The sequence below is a fragment of the Eublepharis macularius genome, chromosome 14 (genome assembly GCF_028583425.1).
Source record: "Eublepharis macularius isolate TG4126 chromosome 14, MPM_Emac_v1.0, whole genome shotgun sequence".
Classification (NCBI taxonomy): domain Eukaryota; kingdom Metazoa; phylum Chordata; class Lepidosauria; order Squamata; family Eublepharidae; genus Eublepharis; species Eublepharis macularius.
The window spans coordinates 25675582-25691274 of NC_072803.1; the positions used below are offsets into that span (position 1 = coordinate 25675582).

The 15693-nt window shown below is 47.1% G+C and overlaps 1 protein-coding gene across 1 annotated transcript in view; it reads right to left on the minus strand.

The window, feature by feature from the left end:
* The window catches only part of LOC129342267 (G protein-coupled receptor kinase 5-like), a 113413-nt gene that overhangs the window by 37784 nt on the left and 59936 nt on the right, over nt 1–15693 (minus strand). The window contains exon 2 of the mRNA XM_054997948.1: nt 2462–2557. Within this exon, the coding sequence (XP_054853923.1) occupies nt 2462–2557 (96 nt within the window). The remainder of the gene's footprint in view (nt 1–2461; nt 2558–15693) is intronic.

Sequence of the window (15693 nt, forward strand, 5' to 3'; positions counted from 1 at the left end):
TTACAAAGTATGTTGTTATTATCCTCACAACAATCACCCTGTGGGGTGGGTGGGGCTGAGAGAGCTCCAAGAGAGCTGTGACTGACCCAAGGTCACCCAGCTGGCTTCAAGTGGAGGAGTGAAAAATCAAACTCGGTTCTCCAGATTAGAGTCCTGCTGCTTCTTAACCACTTCACCAAACTGGCTCTCAGCTTTGTGGGGCCTTTGGGAAGTTTGTCCCCTCCCGATACACACAAACTTCTGGCATTCCTTTAATCAAAACATGTCTCATGAAAGCAGCCAGAAAGCAGCCAGAAAACACACGCCTTTGTAACTTGAGGACCCATCTGAATTACAACATCACACACACATACAAGCCTCAAGCTTCATGACGTGCATCATGAACTCACGCAAGGAAAAGTAACCTGAGAAGGACTTGTTGAATTTCAAGAGTAGTTTTTCAAACCTTGGTAAACCTGATTCTAGGCTGCACCACTTCAGGCTGAAGTTGGGGGTTCACATGATCAAATGTTTCTATATATAAAAAGCATCCCTACTGAAAGGGAGAGAGCGAAGAACACTAATCTCTCCTCCGCTCTGACAAGGCAATCAGCGTCTCAAACGTTCAAAGAAATCCACAAACTTTATCTTGCTGGAATTCTTCCAACAACCCTGTAAGACAGGTGAGCGTTATGATCCCCATATTGCCAATGGTAAGTTGGGAGAGTAGAGCCTGCCTCAGGCAATTAGGTGAGTTCAAAGACAAGGTAATATTCACACCAAGAGCTTCCGGATTCCTAGCCCCATCTCTAAGTCACAATGCTATATTAGCACATTTTCAGACTTCCAGCCTGACTCATAACCTGACTTGTTAAAAAGATAGTTTAACAACATAGATGCTGGCAGGGCTTTTTTTCTCAGAAAAGAGGTGGTGGAACTCAGTGGGTTGCCAGCAGAGGGGGCAACTCTTGGCGGGAGGTGGTACCCCTGGTACCACATGCGTGTGCATGCTCCCAGGACCGCACAATGACATCACTTTGGGTCAGCTGGAACAAGGGGGGGGGGGTTAAAGTTTAAATCATCATCAGAGAAAATGGTCACATGGCTGGTGGCCCCGCCCCCTGATCTCCAGACAGAGGGGAGTTTAGATTGCCCTCCGCGCCAGCGGTGCGGAGGGCAATCTAAACTCCCCTCTGTCTGGAGATCAGGGGGCGGGGCCACCAGCCATGTGACCATTTTCAAGAGGTTCTGGAACTCCGTTCCACCTCATTCCAGCTGACAAAAAGCCCTGGGTGCTGGATTCTGAGAAAACCCAGCTATGTCTCATGGACCAGTCCAGTGTTTCCCTCTGGAACGGGGTCATCACAGAGAGAGCAAAGATACCTCATTCCAACTGGGATTCTGATCTTGTGCTTTAAGCTTGATCAGACCAATAATGTGACACAGTGACAGAGTTTGGAGTACTACAACAGGAAACCTTGATTCAAAACTCTATTTGGCTCAAAAACACCCTGGTGCCTGTGGGCCAGTTACCATGTTTTCATATAACAGACCACGTGAGATTGTTGGGAGGATGAAATAATTAACCTCCATGTTAAGGCAGGAGGTATAGTGAACAAAATAAGCCAGGGTGCCTCACAGTGCTCTGCGCTGAAAGCACAGGGGTAGGGCAGAGGAAGGCAGTTTGGTGTAATGGTTGCCATGGTGGACCACGATCTGGGAGACTCAGAGCAGAACCACAAGTGACAAAAGGCACAGATTGGACACTTGTCTGCTTCCCTCAAGTTTTGATGGGAAATGTAGGCATCTTGGCGGAATGTTGGACAAGTGACAGTTGAAAAGTCCATTGGACAGCAGTCAGAGAGCGAAGCTGCGAGACCAGGATGCCTACATTTCCCATCAAAACTTGAGGGAAGCAGACAAGTGTCCAATCTGTGCCTTTTGTCACTTGTGGTTCTGCTGTCAGGTTTAAATCTCCATTCTGGCATGGAAGCTCACTGCTAGGGTGAAAAGCAGGGTATTAATTTCTACACAAATAAGTAAGCCCCCGCAAAAGAAACTGGGCAAAGGGCTTTACCGAACTGGGTCCAAGCTCCTTCTCCAACAGTTGCTATGACTCTACTAACTGTGGTTAAGACCCTTAAAAGTTCTTCCCAGTTTCCCAACTTGACTGCACTGCCCTGAAGTGGAAACCACCATCAATGCAATCATTTGCCCACAGGAAGCTGCTGAGATGAAAATACTGGGGCACCAATCTCCTACAGAAATTCTGGAGGAGCACCTTAGTTGCCTTTTTGGAACAGGAAGGACAATTTTGCTCAGCTTCTTCCTCATAGGTACCCAGAATGGCATCCGAATTCTCTGATAAGCAGGTTTGGCTGGTTCTTACAACACCACCAAGCCACCAACTCCACTACTGTGAGTAACGCTTCACGTTGCCAGCAGACTGCATAGATCTGCCTGATTTGGTTTCATCACTTACCCAGGCTCTTCCGAAGGTCATCACACTGGCTAATGTGCGGGAATTTGAGGATCTCTCTCCATTTCTTGCTCCTCCCTTTCCGCTTTCCTCCACCTCCTGCAAAACACAGAAAAATAAAAGGAACTGTTAAGCTTTGGAATGATAACTTCCTTCAATAGTTTTTATTTACTCTGTTTTCCAAGGAGCTCAGAGCAGTATATATGAGGATTCCCAGGTCATCTTCAATTTAGATTCTAATTAGAACAGTCGCAGCTTCCTAAATTTAGAGATGGATCCACATAAGGAGCTTTCCACCAAACATAATTTAATGAGGAAGTTACAGAAATCTTTAATTCTGTACAGAAACTGTCCTCGTGGCTCTATCACCATTTTCAAGTGATTTTAAAATGTCACAAAGCGTGGAGCTCTCCCTCCTCTCGTGCCCTTTCAGCCTGCCTCCAGCTGTTTCGATATTGAAAAGGTACAGGGGAGAGGAGGAGAGTCCCATGCTGCAGGCCTGATCAGGAAATCTTTATCAAGAATCTTTTTTCCTATCATTTCCAGCAATGACTGGAGGTGCCCAAACACCTCTATCACATTTTTATCCTTCCCCTTCCTCCAAGGAGCTCAGGGTAGAGCTCACCCCTCCCCACTTTTGGGGCAAAGACTACTCTGTAGGGCACCTCCTTTACTTGTAGAAGATCCCCAGTACAATCTGTGTCATCTTTGCTTTTGAATAGGTTCTCTCTGCCGTGAGACCCCGGAGAGTTGATGCCATTCAGTAGACAGTATTGAGCTGGATGGGCTGATGTTTTGACTCCATATAAAGCAGCTCCATGGGCAGGTAGGGGTGTGTGTATATTTATCTAATGCTAACCAGTATATATTTGCTTGTTAGCATTCAATAAATGTAACCATTGTGGGGGGAGAATTAGAAATAGTACCAGACAAGTCTGACTCCCTCTAAATAGACCACTGACAAGGGAGAAAGGGTGGAACTATAACCCTTGGGAGGCGAATGGTGTACGTATCCCTCGGCCATAACCACCTGAAAACCCCATCTTCTGATCTGCAGTCAGGTTTGTTCCATTTCTGTCTACACATTTGTCACAAGCAAAGCTAATCCTTTGTTCCTCGCAGACAGCCTTTCCGTGACCTTGGCGGGCTGGCTGGGCTGCCATGACGAAGGACTTTGCTTTTGGAGCAGAGTCTACAAGTCGGAGACCAAAGGTGGTTCCCACTTCCTCCAAGAACAATGCTTCATCCTCCAGGCACAGCAGCCAATAGTCATTTGGCTTCCTTATCTTGCTGGCGGGCTTCTTGATTGTCCATACCAGGCTTAGGGCTGGACACAGACCGATATGTGTGCTGGCGCAATGCACCCACTGGCACAGTTCACAGCTTTCCAAACTCACCGGAGACCACAATCTGTCCCCAGGGCAGTTAGTCACAACATTCGCACACAAAACAGCCAGTTCTCCATCTGCCTTTTAAAATAAAGATGCGGAGATTCTGAATGGGACATTTAATTATTACATTTGTATTCTATTTTATCCTCACAACAAACCTGTGATGCCCAGGGTCAGGGCACATGAAATAATGACCTTGTTAGCCAGTGCCTGGTTGAGAGGCCACAGAGGAACTCTGATTATTTAAACAAACACACTAGAAATGCAAAATGCATTTCTTGTCTTCATTGATGCTAAAAGTTGACATCTGTATGGACAGTGGGTTAGATCCAGTAGATTTCCAATAATGGACTCCTCCCATTACAAATTCTACCTCATGGTTCCCTGCTCCCCTTCCACCCCAGCAGCAGCATTCTGGGCAGGGTGTGTGTGTGGGGGGGGACACTTAGGGCTGCAGCAAGATTGAGAGGCAACAAAATCCCATCCACTGGATCCAAACCAGCACCTACTGAAAATAACCACCAAAAAGATAACATGGGTGCTAGTGGTGAAGGCTTTGAGTGTCATGGGGCAGCCATATCCTAGGCCCTGTATGTTGTTTTGGACCAAAGCTAGGGTTGCCAGCTCCTGGTTTGGAAATGTCAGGTTCTGCCATGGGTGCCGCCCTGTGAGACGCCAGAATGCCTGACTTCAGCCTTAAAGGACCATCAGGGAATATGCAGAATCTCACTCTGTGGAAGGAGGGGGGGTTATACCTCACCTTCACACCCTCTCAGTCCACTTGCAGGTCCCTTCAACCTGACAGTGTCGTGGCTGCCTTCCACAACAGCTGTCCCCATCCAGCTGTCGGTCTTACTCCTACTCCTACTCCTACTCCTACTCCTACTCCTTCTCCTTCTCCTTCTCCTCCTCTTTCCTCCACCTCCTCTCCGCTGCTCTCTCATATTCCCCCTCCACTCCACCACACTCCTACACAACCCACCACACCCTGTGAGTGGATTCTCCTTATGTCCTTTCCCCTATACCCAGCTCCACCTGCCAGCCATGCCCCTCCCTCTGCACTCTAGCCATGGCTCTGGTTGTCTCAGGCAGCCACACCTGGGTTTTCTCTGCTGGCTGTCCTGATCAGCCACACCTGTGCTTTCCTGGCTGGCTGCCAAGCTTTCCCTGCTGAGTGCCTCAGGTCACCACACCTGGGGTTGCTTTGCTCCCAGCTTCTCCTGGTCCTGGCTAATCCTCTCTAGTTTGCCTGGAGGCTGGGGCATGGTCCTGAGCTGCCTTTGCTACTGATTTTCCTCCCTTGCCGGTAAGGTTGCTGCCTGGCTTGTTGGCTGGCTGCGCCTGCTCCCTGTACCTTCTCCCTCAGGTCTATTTCCCTCCTGATGGTCCTCCTCACTCTCCCTGCCCAGCCCCCTAGCCTTCCACTGGAGGGCAGGGCTAGCTGGCTTCTACCTGCCCCGCCTGACCCTCTGGGGCTTGGGAGCTACTCAGCCCTCCTGTGGCTAGGGTGCCTCTTTCTCCCCTTCTATTGTTGGTCGACACTGGCCCTGGGTGTCTGTTGGGGTGGCTGGGTAGTTGTCCCCCAACTGTCTCCCATCACCTCTCCCTGGTAAGTCCAGGGGCTGAGACTCAGACTCTGGACAGGAAATTCCTGGAGATTTGGGGGGGGGGAAGCCTAGAGAGGGTGGGTTTTGGAAGGGGAGGGACTTCAACTGGCTATAATGCCATAGAGTCCACCTTTCAAGGCAGCCATTTTATCCAGGAGAACTGATCTCTGTCACCTGGAGATCAGTCTCAGTTCCAGGAGATCTCCAGCCACCACCTGGAGGCTGGCAACCCTAACCAAAGCAAAACTTTTGACTCTCCTTCAAGATGATATAAAGTGAATCCGTTCAATTATTTATGAGAGAGGGTGAAGAATGAAGTTATGTCACATGGCAGATGCTTGGACCCATTACTCATGTTAATTATCCCACTCTGTTCTTTTTAAAAAAGATGATTCTGAGCATATAAAAACTCAACTGGAAAAACAAGTTTATTCCACGAGAAGGGTCGTTGGAGCAACCTACCTAGATGCCGAATATGCCTGACAGATAGGGTTGCCAGCCTCCAGGTAGTGGCTGGAGATATTCCGGAATTACAACTGATCTCCAGGCCACAGAGATCAGTTCACCTGGAGAAAGTGGCTACTTTTGGGGTAGACTATGGAATTATGCCATGCCAAGGTCCTTTCCCTCCCCAAACCCCACTTTCTCCAGGTTTCTCAACCCAGATCTCCAGGAATTTCCCAACTTGGAGCTGGCAACCCTACTGACACAGGTAAACGTCACTGAGGTTTTGGGGGTTGGGGTTTTGTTTTGTTTTTACGCTCACTGGGGGAAAAAAAAATTCAAATGGCTGAGGTTGTTTCCTCCTTTCATTCCCTCGCCTTTCCCCGCTCTTCTCATTCACAGGGAGGCCTTAAATGCTTCGATTATGAAGTAATCCCTGTGGGTAAGTGACATCAGCACTCCTGCTGAGTGCCTGGGGCTGGTCTTCAGCCAGGATTCCAGGAACAACCTCTCCCATTGACCAGAGGCCATCTCAGGAGCGGTGACGTCAAGGTAAGCAAACAGGAAGCAAGGAAGACCCCACACGGCAACCCGCACTGCTCCATAAGTACGTCCGAGCATGCTGCAACCCTGCAGAAAACTTCGAGAGAGCCCTTTCTGTCTCCAGGGCTCCCCAGGGAGTAGGCCGGGCAAGAACTTCCTGCTGGAATCAATTCACTTCCTCCTACATGAATAGGCCGAGCGTCAGAGCTGGAACCGGTTCTCAGTAAATACCATGCAAGAGAGCATTAATCTGCCCTCTTGTTTCTGCTGCTGAAGTCTCCAGCATGAGAAAAGGGCTGCCAGCTCTGGCCTGAAGGATTCCTGGAGATTTGGGGGCGGTGCTCGTGAAGGGGGAATCTGAGGAGAGGTTTCACCTAGAATGGTTTACCACAGAGTGTGCCCTCTAAAGATGCCATTTGTTGCAGGGGAACTGATCTCTGTAAGCTGGCCCTACCTGGAGGTTAGTAGCCAGCATGGTGCAGAGACTAGAGTGTCCGGTTAGGACCTAGGTTCAAATCCCCACTCCACCATGAAAACTTGTTGGGTGACCTTGGGCCAGTCACACGCAGCTTAACCTACCTCACAGGGTTGTTATGAGGATTAATTGGAAGAGAGACCTACGTAAGCCACTTTGGATACGCACCGAGGAGAAAAGTGGCATATAAATGAAGATTTTTTAAAAAAAATAAAAATAGCAGGCCTACATGAGAGGGTTATAAGGTCTCAATGACACCCCCCTCCCCAAATCTGCTTTCCCCTCTTTAATTTGTAACAGTTGGCCTGATAAAGAGTTTTGGGGAACCTGAAAACTTACAGCAGAGTTTTGTGTTGGTCCTAATAAAAAGTATTTCATGGATTGAGTTCTCAACTTCTTCCTTGCTAAAGGAAGTCATACCACTCAATTGGTGGTGCTGGAACTACATGGCAAAGAATAAGTGGCAAGATGTGTGTACAGGTGTGTGGAGGTGTAATTAATATGTTCACGTGCAAATGTCTGAACTGCAAGGCTGTCTTTCTCCTTTTCCTGCCTGCTCCTGGATCTGCACATTTTGAACCCTGTTGCATATTTTTTTTAAAACCCTGGTGCAAAATGTAGGCTACTCTGCTTGACCTCTGTTCCTGCCTTGTGCATCCAGGGCTGCAGCAGAAGCAAACTAGCCTGACTGTCCATCCGCAGCCCGCTCCCACAATACAAAGGATTGCCAGCTCAAGGTTGGGAAATTCCTGACGATTTGGGAGAGGAGCTTGGGAAGGGAGGAGGGAGCTCAGCATAGATATGATGCCATGTAGTTCACCCTCTGAAGCTGCTGTTTTCTCCAGGGGAGCTCTCTAGCCATCAGCTGGAATTCCAGGAAAACTCCAGGTTCTACCTGGAGGTTGACAATCTTAACCATCTTCCAGAGCATATTGTTGCTGATCATAACTTCACTATTCTCCTGCAGAATGATGGGAAAATGCTGAATACATCAAGAAGTTTAATACTCTCTCGGACCTGCATTTGTTACTCACTACAGGTGTCAAGATCTTGCATTTCCCACCGATACAGGCGTTAATGATCTCAGCGATACCTCTGTAACTTCCAATTGCATCTGCATCCTGCACTAGCTTTTGCGTTTTGACTCACAACAGTTGGAAATGTCTCACTCCCATGCTGAGTGAACTGATTGCTGTTTGGATTGGATCCTGTTTCAAACCAGCCTTTCTTTATTGCATAGGAGATTTACACTGCTATGCATCTGATGGTGTAAGCTCTGAACTGAAAACTTATATGGGAATAAATTTATCGTCAAGGTGAAACTGGGCTCTGTTTTATTCTTGTGTTAGGTGATGTAAAAAAAAGTGATTGATGACATGTGAAGAGCACACAGGAAGACAGACCATTTGTCTATTAAGATTAGCACTGTCTATACTCCAGGGTCTGCAGGATGAGATCTTTGGGGTTACCTCCTACTTGATCCTTTTTCAATGGGTATTGAACTTAGGATCTTCTGCATGCAAAAGAAGATGCTCCACCACTGAGCCATGGCTCCCCTTTGGAACACCAGACTATGGTCAAGTGTACCTATTTCTCCTGCCCCTTGCCAAAGTCATTCCCCATAACCTCCACTGCCACTTCCCAACAAGCATTCACCAAAGTTTTAAAGACAATTAAATCATATTAGAACATGGAGGGAACCCTTATACAGGTGACCGTTTTGAAGTTGTCAATGTGTTTGATAAGGGTGATGACGCAGGCACAAAGAAAACGCACAGGCACGTTACAGAGGTGCATACTATGCACAAATTACAATTGCATACCTACTGTGTGTTTTTTAATTTTTTTTTTTAAAAGCCCTACCTTACAGTAAAATTGAAAGATGCCATTTCTCAGCTTAGCGGGGGTAAATTCTGCCATCTGAAAACATTATGCAAACCACTTACACAAATCAAAGCTATTCACACATTAATTCTCACACTATATGGAGGTGGGGAGGACAGACAAAGAGAACAAGCTGAACCTCTGCAAGGTGCCAGTACAAAGCATTAAGTAAAAGCATGGTGATATTCTGCCTACTGGATAAAAACCACTAAATCAAATACTGTAAGCAACAACCACCGCTACCCCCATCCATAAGACTACATTAATGAGCTCTCCATTGATAGATCACAGAAGCCTGGAAAGACATTAAGTGCTGGTAGAAAAAACAAGACAGGTATGATAGAAGTACTTGTCTCCCACCCCCATTCCCAGGCTTAAAAGCACCTAGGGGAACAATTTCAATCAGGGAAAGGGGGACATGGCCTGGACCTAAAATGGGAAGGGCTGAGTTCCTCACATATTATTACTTTATAACAAGTCAAACTCTTGGTCCATCCAGTCAAGTATTGTCTCCTCTGACCAGTGCTGGCTCTCCGGAAGAGAAGGGTCTTTCTCATCACCTATTTCTTGCTAACTATTAAACAGGCTCTTCTAAATAATTCTACAATAAACAGTTATCCGACTTGAAAATCCACTGAGAACATCTTAAGACTAAGAAAGAACCATCACGGTGAAAAGCACAGGAACACTCCCGGGACCTGCGCGATGATGTCACTCCCAGAAGTGACATCATGGTGCATGTGAGGAGGAAAAGATGAGTGCCGAGTTCCCTACCACCACCCCCAGGAGGGTAAGGGGACATGGCAATCCCACTGGGGGGCATAGAACATGATAATCAGAGGACTGATTGCTGGGAAAGGGGTGGGGAATGACTGGGACAGACTGTTGGGGTGGGAGAGAGAAGGGCAAGCTTTCAGCAGGGCTGCATGGTGGGGTGGGGTCTCCTTTGAACTGGTCTGTTCTAAAGAGGAATCCTCTCTTTTATTGCCTGGCCTTACCTTGCTGCTCCACTGCTCCTACTACATTGTTATCTTACCCTTCCTTCAAGGAGCTCAGGGTGGTGTACATTGGTCCCCCCTCTCCAACTTTACAACAACCCTGTGAGATATGTTAGGTATGACTGACCAAAACCACTCAGCAAGCTTCATGAGAGAGGTGGGATTTGAACCTGAGTCTTCCAGATCTTAGTCTGACACATGAACCACTACACCAAGCTGGAACCTGCTGAGGCTTTACGAATTGCCTGAAGGTCCCAACTTGTGGACTGAGGTCCATGGCCCTATTAGGAAGGGGGACAAATGGCCAACATCAGTACTGTGTCACTCAGAAAAGATACATGATGTGACATAATAATATATAATAATATGTGCTTATATACTGTCCTTCTGGACAAATTAGTGCCACACTCAGAGTGCTGAACAAGGTCAGTGTGCTTATTCTCCCCACAATACAGCTGGGGAGCTGGGGTTGACCCAAGGCCACATATTGAGCTCATGGAAGTAGTGGGAATCAAATTAGCAGACGGCTGATTCACAGTCCAGTCACTTAACCACTATGTTACAGCAGCTCTCAACACGCAGTGTCTCCCCTCCCCCGCTTCTCCTCATGTGCTGATCCTTCTGAAGGAACATGGGGAAGCCCCAAACTCAGAAATAACACAGCATGTGTCCTTTTCACCAACACAGTACTGCTGCCCGATGAACGAAGCCCTGGCTCCTGAAAGCTCAAGCGGGAACAAATGCTGATAAGTCCTTAAGGTGCTACTGGACTCCTGCTTTTGTTTGCTGCTACAGACTATGTAGTGGTTAAGAGCGGCAGGAGTCTAATCTGGGGAGCCGGGTTTGATTGTCCAGTCCTCCGCCTGAAGCCAGCTGGGTGACCTTGGGTCAGTTGCAGCTTCTTGGAGCTCTCTCAGCCCCACCCAACTCACAGGGTGATTGTTGCGAGGATAATAACAACACACTTTGTAAACTTCTCTGAGTGTGGCATTAAGTTGCCCTGAAGGGAGGTATATGAATAAAATGTTGTCGTTATTGATACTACTACCCAGGGGTTTTTTTCTGGAAAAAGAGGTGGCGGAATTCTCAAGAGGGAAATGAGGAATACACAGGATTCTTTGAAATAATATTATTTTCAAGCACTATTACCAAGTATTTTCAAGAGGTTCTGGAACTCTGTTCCACTGCGTTCCCCCTGAAAAAAAAGCCCTGCTATTACCTCTCTGGTATTACTGGGGAGACACAGATTTGTCAAAGCCACACATTTGCTGTAATGTGAAGTTAGGCCCAATGCTGGCTGTCCCAAACTATCAAAGACGCAAAGGGGACAAAAATCAACAGGCATATAAGCAAAAAATCATGTAACCCCCCCCCCCCCTCCATTTTCAATGGCACTTGACTCGACTTGAATGTGGGCAGACAGACATAATTAACAGCCAGCAGCTACTGTCTGGAAATACAGCCGTGTAGGCAATGTAGGACACCCGAAGGCAGAGAAATGCTTGCTGTTTGCTCCAAGCTCTGGACAAAAACAAACTTCTGCTCATCAACAGGGACAAGAGGAGGCCAGGCCACCAGCTGGTGAGCTGCAGCTGCCCAGAGCTGAAGGGAAGAGGGGAAAGGGGTGAGATGTGGCTACAAATACAGGCAAAGATCCCAAAAAATACAAGTACAAGGAAAATAAAGGCAAAGCAAAACCAGCTAAAAAGGGATTGGGAGGCTGTTGCTCAACTACAAACAGAGCTACAATTAATGTTTGAAAGGCAGTGCGTGCAGTGCGTAGAGTGTCAGAGTGCAACTGGGAAGACCTGGATTCAAATTCCCTTCCCCTGCTATGAAGTTTACTTGGTGACCTTGGGCTAGTCACTTTTCCCCAGCCTAAGTAACTTCAGAGGGTGGTTGTGGAAATAAAATGGAAGACATGGGTATTTACGTTGCTTTGGACTCCCTTGGAGGAAGGGTGGGGTTAAACACCTATTAAATTACAAATTTCATATGCATTCCCCACCATTTGGTGAGCCTACTGTTAATAAACATTTATGTTATTAGATAGGGGGTTGGTTCCATTGAGGTTCTGCACATGGCTTGCTTCCCTACCTCTTCCTTCAGAGATTTTGAGAGGCCTAAACACCCTAAGCAGGTGTCTAGCCTGCCTATTTATAAATCTAGCCTAGGTTAAGATCATACTGCTATTAGTGTGGGTAGCTGCCATTCTGTTATGGCTGGGACATCGTGTCTCCCTGCTGGGTCCTGCTGGCATGCTGATTTTGCCCCATCAATATCAACCTAAATAGGCAAGAAACCTACTAGCTTCATACTGGGTGCAATTTCTAAAATTCTAAAATGGTAGGATCATTTTAAGAAATTAGAATCACCTTAGGTCCCCAACATACAGCGCATGCAAACCCTCCTGCTGTCTCTATTTGTTCTCCTCTCCTTCTTCCTCATGCAGCCTGGCTGTGCCTTGGTTTTTGTTTATAATTTCCTATTCAGTAGGAATAAATGACTACGAACTTACTGAGCCAGACCGAAAGGAGGGGGGGCTTCTTTTGTTCTGCCATATTATTCCAAAATATTCCTGTTTTACCTTCCTGTGACTCCTATAAGTTTTCACTGCTGTAAGCCAGTCATATGAAGCAGACATTGATCTCAAAATGTCCTCTCCTATACCCATTATTTGAAGCTAGCCCTCCATTTCCCCAACCCTGATCCTACAAACTAACTGCTATATCCTCCCATCTTCCAGTATCAATAAAATCAAGTACCACTTGGATCTAACACAGTTGATTGTATCAAGAGACACCAAAAGGGCCAATGAGAATCAACAAATACACACTCCCCCATCAGTGTCCTAGGAAAGATCAGCTATTTTGGTCTCCAAACCAGGCCTGAATCGGGAATGACATGGGTCTAGATAATTTCATCCCAGGCAGGCTGAGCACAACAGCCAAAATGGTCTAGCCACTCTAGAGTAGCTTAAACTATACATGAGTTCAAATCTCTGCCTGCCAGGTGACTATAACCAAATAATAACCAATGGATTCTACCAGATATTGTTGTTGCAAGGTTACATTGGTATAAACTCTGAGCTGTTTAGAGAAAAGATGGGATACAACTGGAAATAATAAACAATACAGAGTTTTGTTATGCATCATCCCAAACAGGATTTTATCCTAGAAAACAGTAAACCGGTCACATTGGAATTAATTATGCTCAATCACCTGCCACTTGCTTGCCAATTGTAAGTTGTGAGCCAACTGTTCAGCATGCTCCCTTAAAGCAAATTCAGATACATCAGATTTGTGGAGCTAAACAGTTTTCTTATGTGACTTTCTTGCCACCACTGATCCTGGATTGCCAATGCCCCCTCTGATTTTTAAAGGAGCATAGAGTAAAACTAGAAAGCAAAATTCCATTTGAGATTTTTGAACTGAGACTTCCTACTTAGGTGTCTCAGTGTACTTCCTGTGAATGCCGATGAATTTAGCTAACCTGGCAGTCAGTTTTTGCAATCAGATTCTGGTGACTGTGCAGGCACAGAAAGATGACAGTACAATCTATCTGATGCCTGGCAATCTGGTTCATGATGAAGTTTCTCAGTATGCCTAATCAGGATTGCTATTCTACAGCATTGAGATCCTGGAAGTATGGAAACAGAAGCCATTCTTCATGTAGATGGTTTCCCCACTTTTAGTCTGTAAAAAACCCAGAAGCAGAATAAATAGAAGACCACCACGTGAATGCTTCTGAAAGCAGCAGAGCAGTAAGAAAGCCAAGGCAGAGCAAAATATCCATGTAGAGGTAGCCCAGGTTCCAAATCCCCAACTTTTCGATGCCTATCACTTTTGGAGCCTATCGTTTACTTCCTCAGCCTAATCTACTTGACAGGGTTGCAGGGAGGTCAAAACAGAAGAGGAAAGAGCCCTGAATACTGCTCTGAGCTCCTTGGGGGAAGGGTTAGATAAATGGAAGATTAACTCTACAGCAGCAGATTTGTTCTCGATAGCAGTAAACTGGGAGGGTAGATTGGCAGGGAAATGCTAGCAAAAACAGCCAACACTATTTTGAGTTCATACATAATGGCATTTTTGCATCTGTGAAATCTGTATTGTGCAGGGTAATGCAAACTAACAACATGTGGCTCGGGCATCCTGGCCTGTGGCTTTCACCACTAGTCCCACACCATGTGGTTAATGAATGAGCTTTTGATTTCCCTTTTCCTAATTTACAACAATAATGCAGCTTGCCCTTGCCAGCTCCTGGAGAGATTTCTCTCCCCCACCCCCCAGCCCCGCCATCATCCTCCATGCAAATCTTGAATACTCCAGCTCCTTCCTCCCCTACATTTTAACGGCAACTGATAAGGATCTTATTAAGGGCTATTCATACCTCACTTCTGCCGTCAGCAGAAGCCTCGATAAGAATGCAGACGTCTGGAGTTCCAATAAAAATGACATTCTTCCATATGTTTCGAATTGATTTTTAAAATGGGGAAAGGGTGGGCACGGCAGACTCTGCCAGGCATGCTCGCCCTTTCCTCCTCTTATTTGGATTTTGAGTGTGCTGTTTTTAGAACAACATGGGACACAGCAGAGAATGGTCTAATTAACGTTAGGGGATGATATGGCAAAGGGGCAGTGATACAGCTGGGAGGAAAGGGATTAGACCGGGAGGATTTCCCCCCTTTTTTCTAGCCTACCTAGGGATCCAACTGAGAGCTAGTGTAACAGAGTGCTTAGAGTTTCAGACTAGGATCTGGGAGAACCAGGTTCGCATCTCTATTCTGCGATGGAAGTTTTATGGGTGACCTTGGGCCACCCACACACTCTCAGCCTAATCTACTTCACAAGGTTGTTGTAAGGATAAAATGGAGAAAGGGAGAACTATGTACGCCTCCCTGAGTTCCAAGGAGAAAGATAAAAAAGCACCAAATAAATAAATAAACCTACAACTGTTAGTTAATGGCAGACTAATTCTCACAGTCATTCAGAAGCTATTGATCAATTTTATTTATTTACTTCATTTATACCTCCCCCCTTCTCTGTCCAATGGGAACCCAAAGTGACTTATAACTAGACATGGGTACGATCGGAATTACGGTCTGAAAATTGCCCCGATTTTGGCGTTTGCGCCATCGGGACCGGGCTGATCGGTTCCGTCCACGGCTCCCGGTTCAGCGGTCGGGTGGGGCGCTCTATAGGGTCTCGATCGGATCGATCGGTTTACGTTCGGGATTGCAGTCTGCAGACAGTCTGGCGCCAGCCATCTGTTCCCGAGGGAACGGAGCCCCATGGAAACGGAGCCTGGGGAATGCCAGAGCTGTTTGTCCTCCTTCTGTCACCCTGGAAACACGAATGGTAGCCCAGCTTTCCTTGATCAGCAGGGCTTCCTTCCAACCACGGAGCAGCCAGAAAAGCGCGCGCCCGTCTCGTCCATTTGGGAGAAGAGAGGGGAGGGTGGGGGAAGGGGGTGTTCTTCTGTAGCCATGGGCACTCAAATCTCATCCCTGCAAAGCCTGAGAGGCAGCTCTTACGGCCAAACACAGCCCTCCTGCGTAGCAGACCCAGGCTTTATAAATAGCCATGTGCTGCGCAACAAAGTTTCACTTTCTGCTCGCGGGTGGAGTGGGACAGAGGCGAGCTCTCGCTTGCCGCTTTTGGAGAGAGAAAGCGCAAGAGAGAGAGAGGGAGCTTTAGCTTTGGGCTTCAGCGGATAGGGAATTAGGGAATAGGGAGCTATCTCCTCTGGTTCCAGGGCTGCCGCCTAGCTCTGGGGCCAAGCTCGGTGGGCACCTCGGTTGAGGGCTCAGGTCTGGGGGGGAGTGTTGCAGCTGGGGTTGGGCTCTATTCCTATTCTCTCTCTCTCTGCTTCCAGGGCTGCCGTCTAGCTCTGG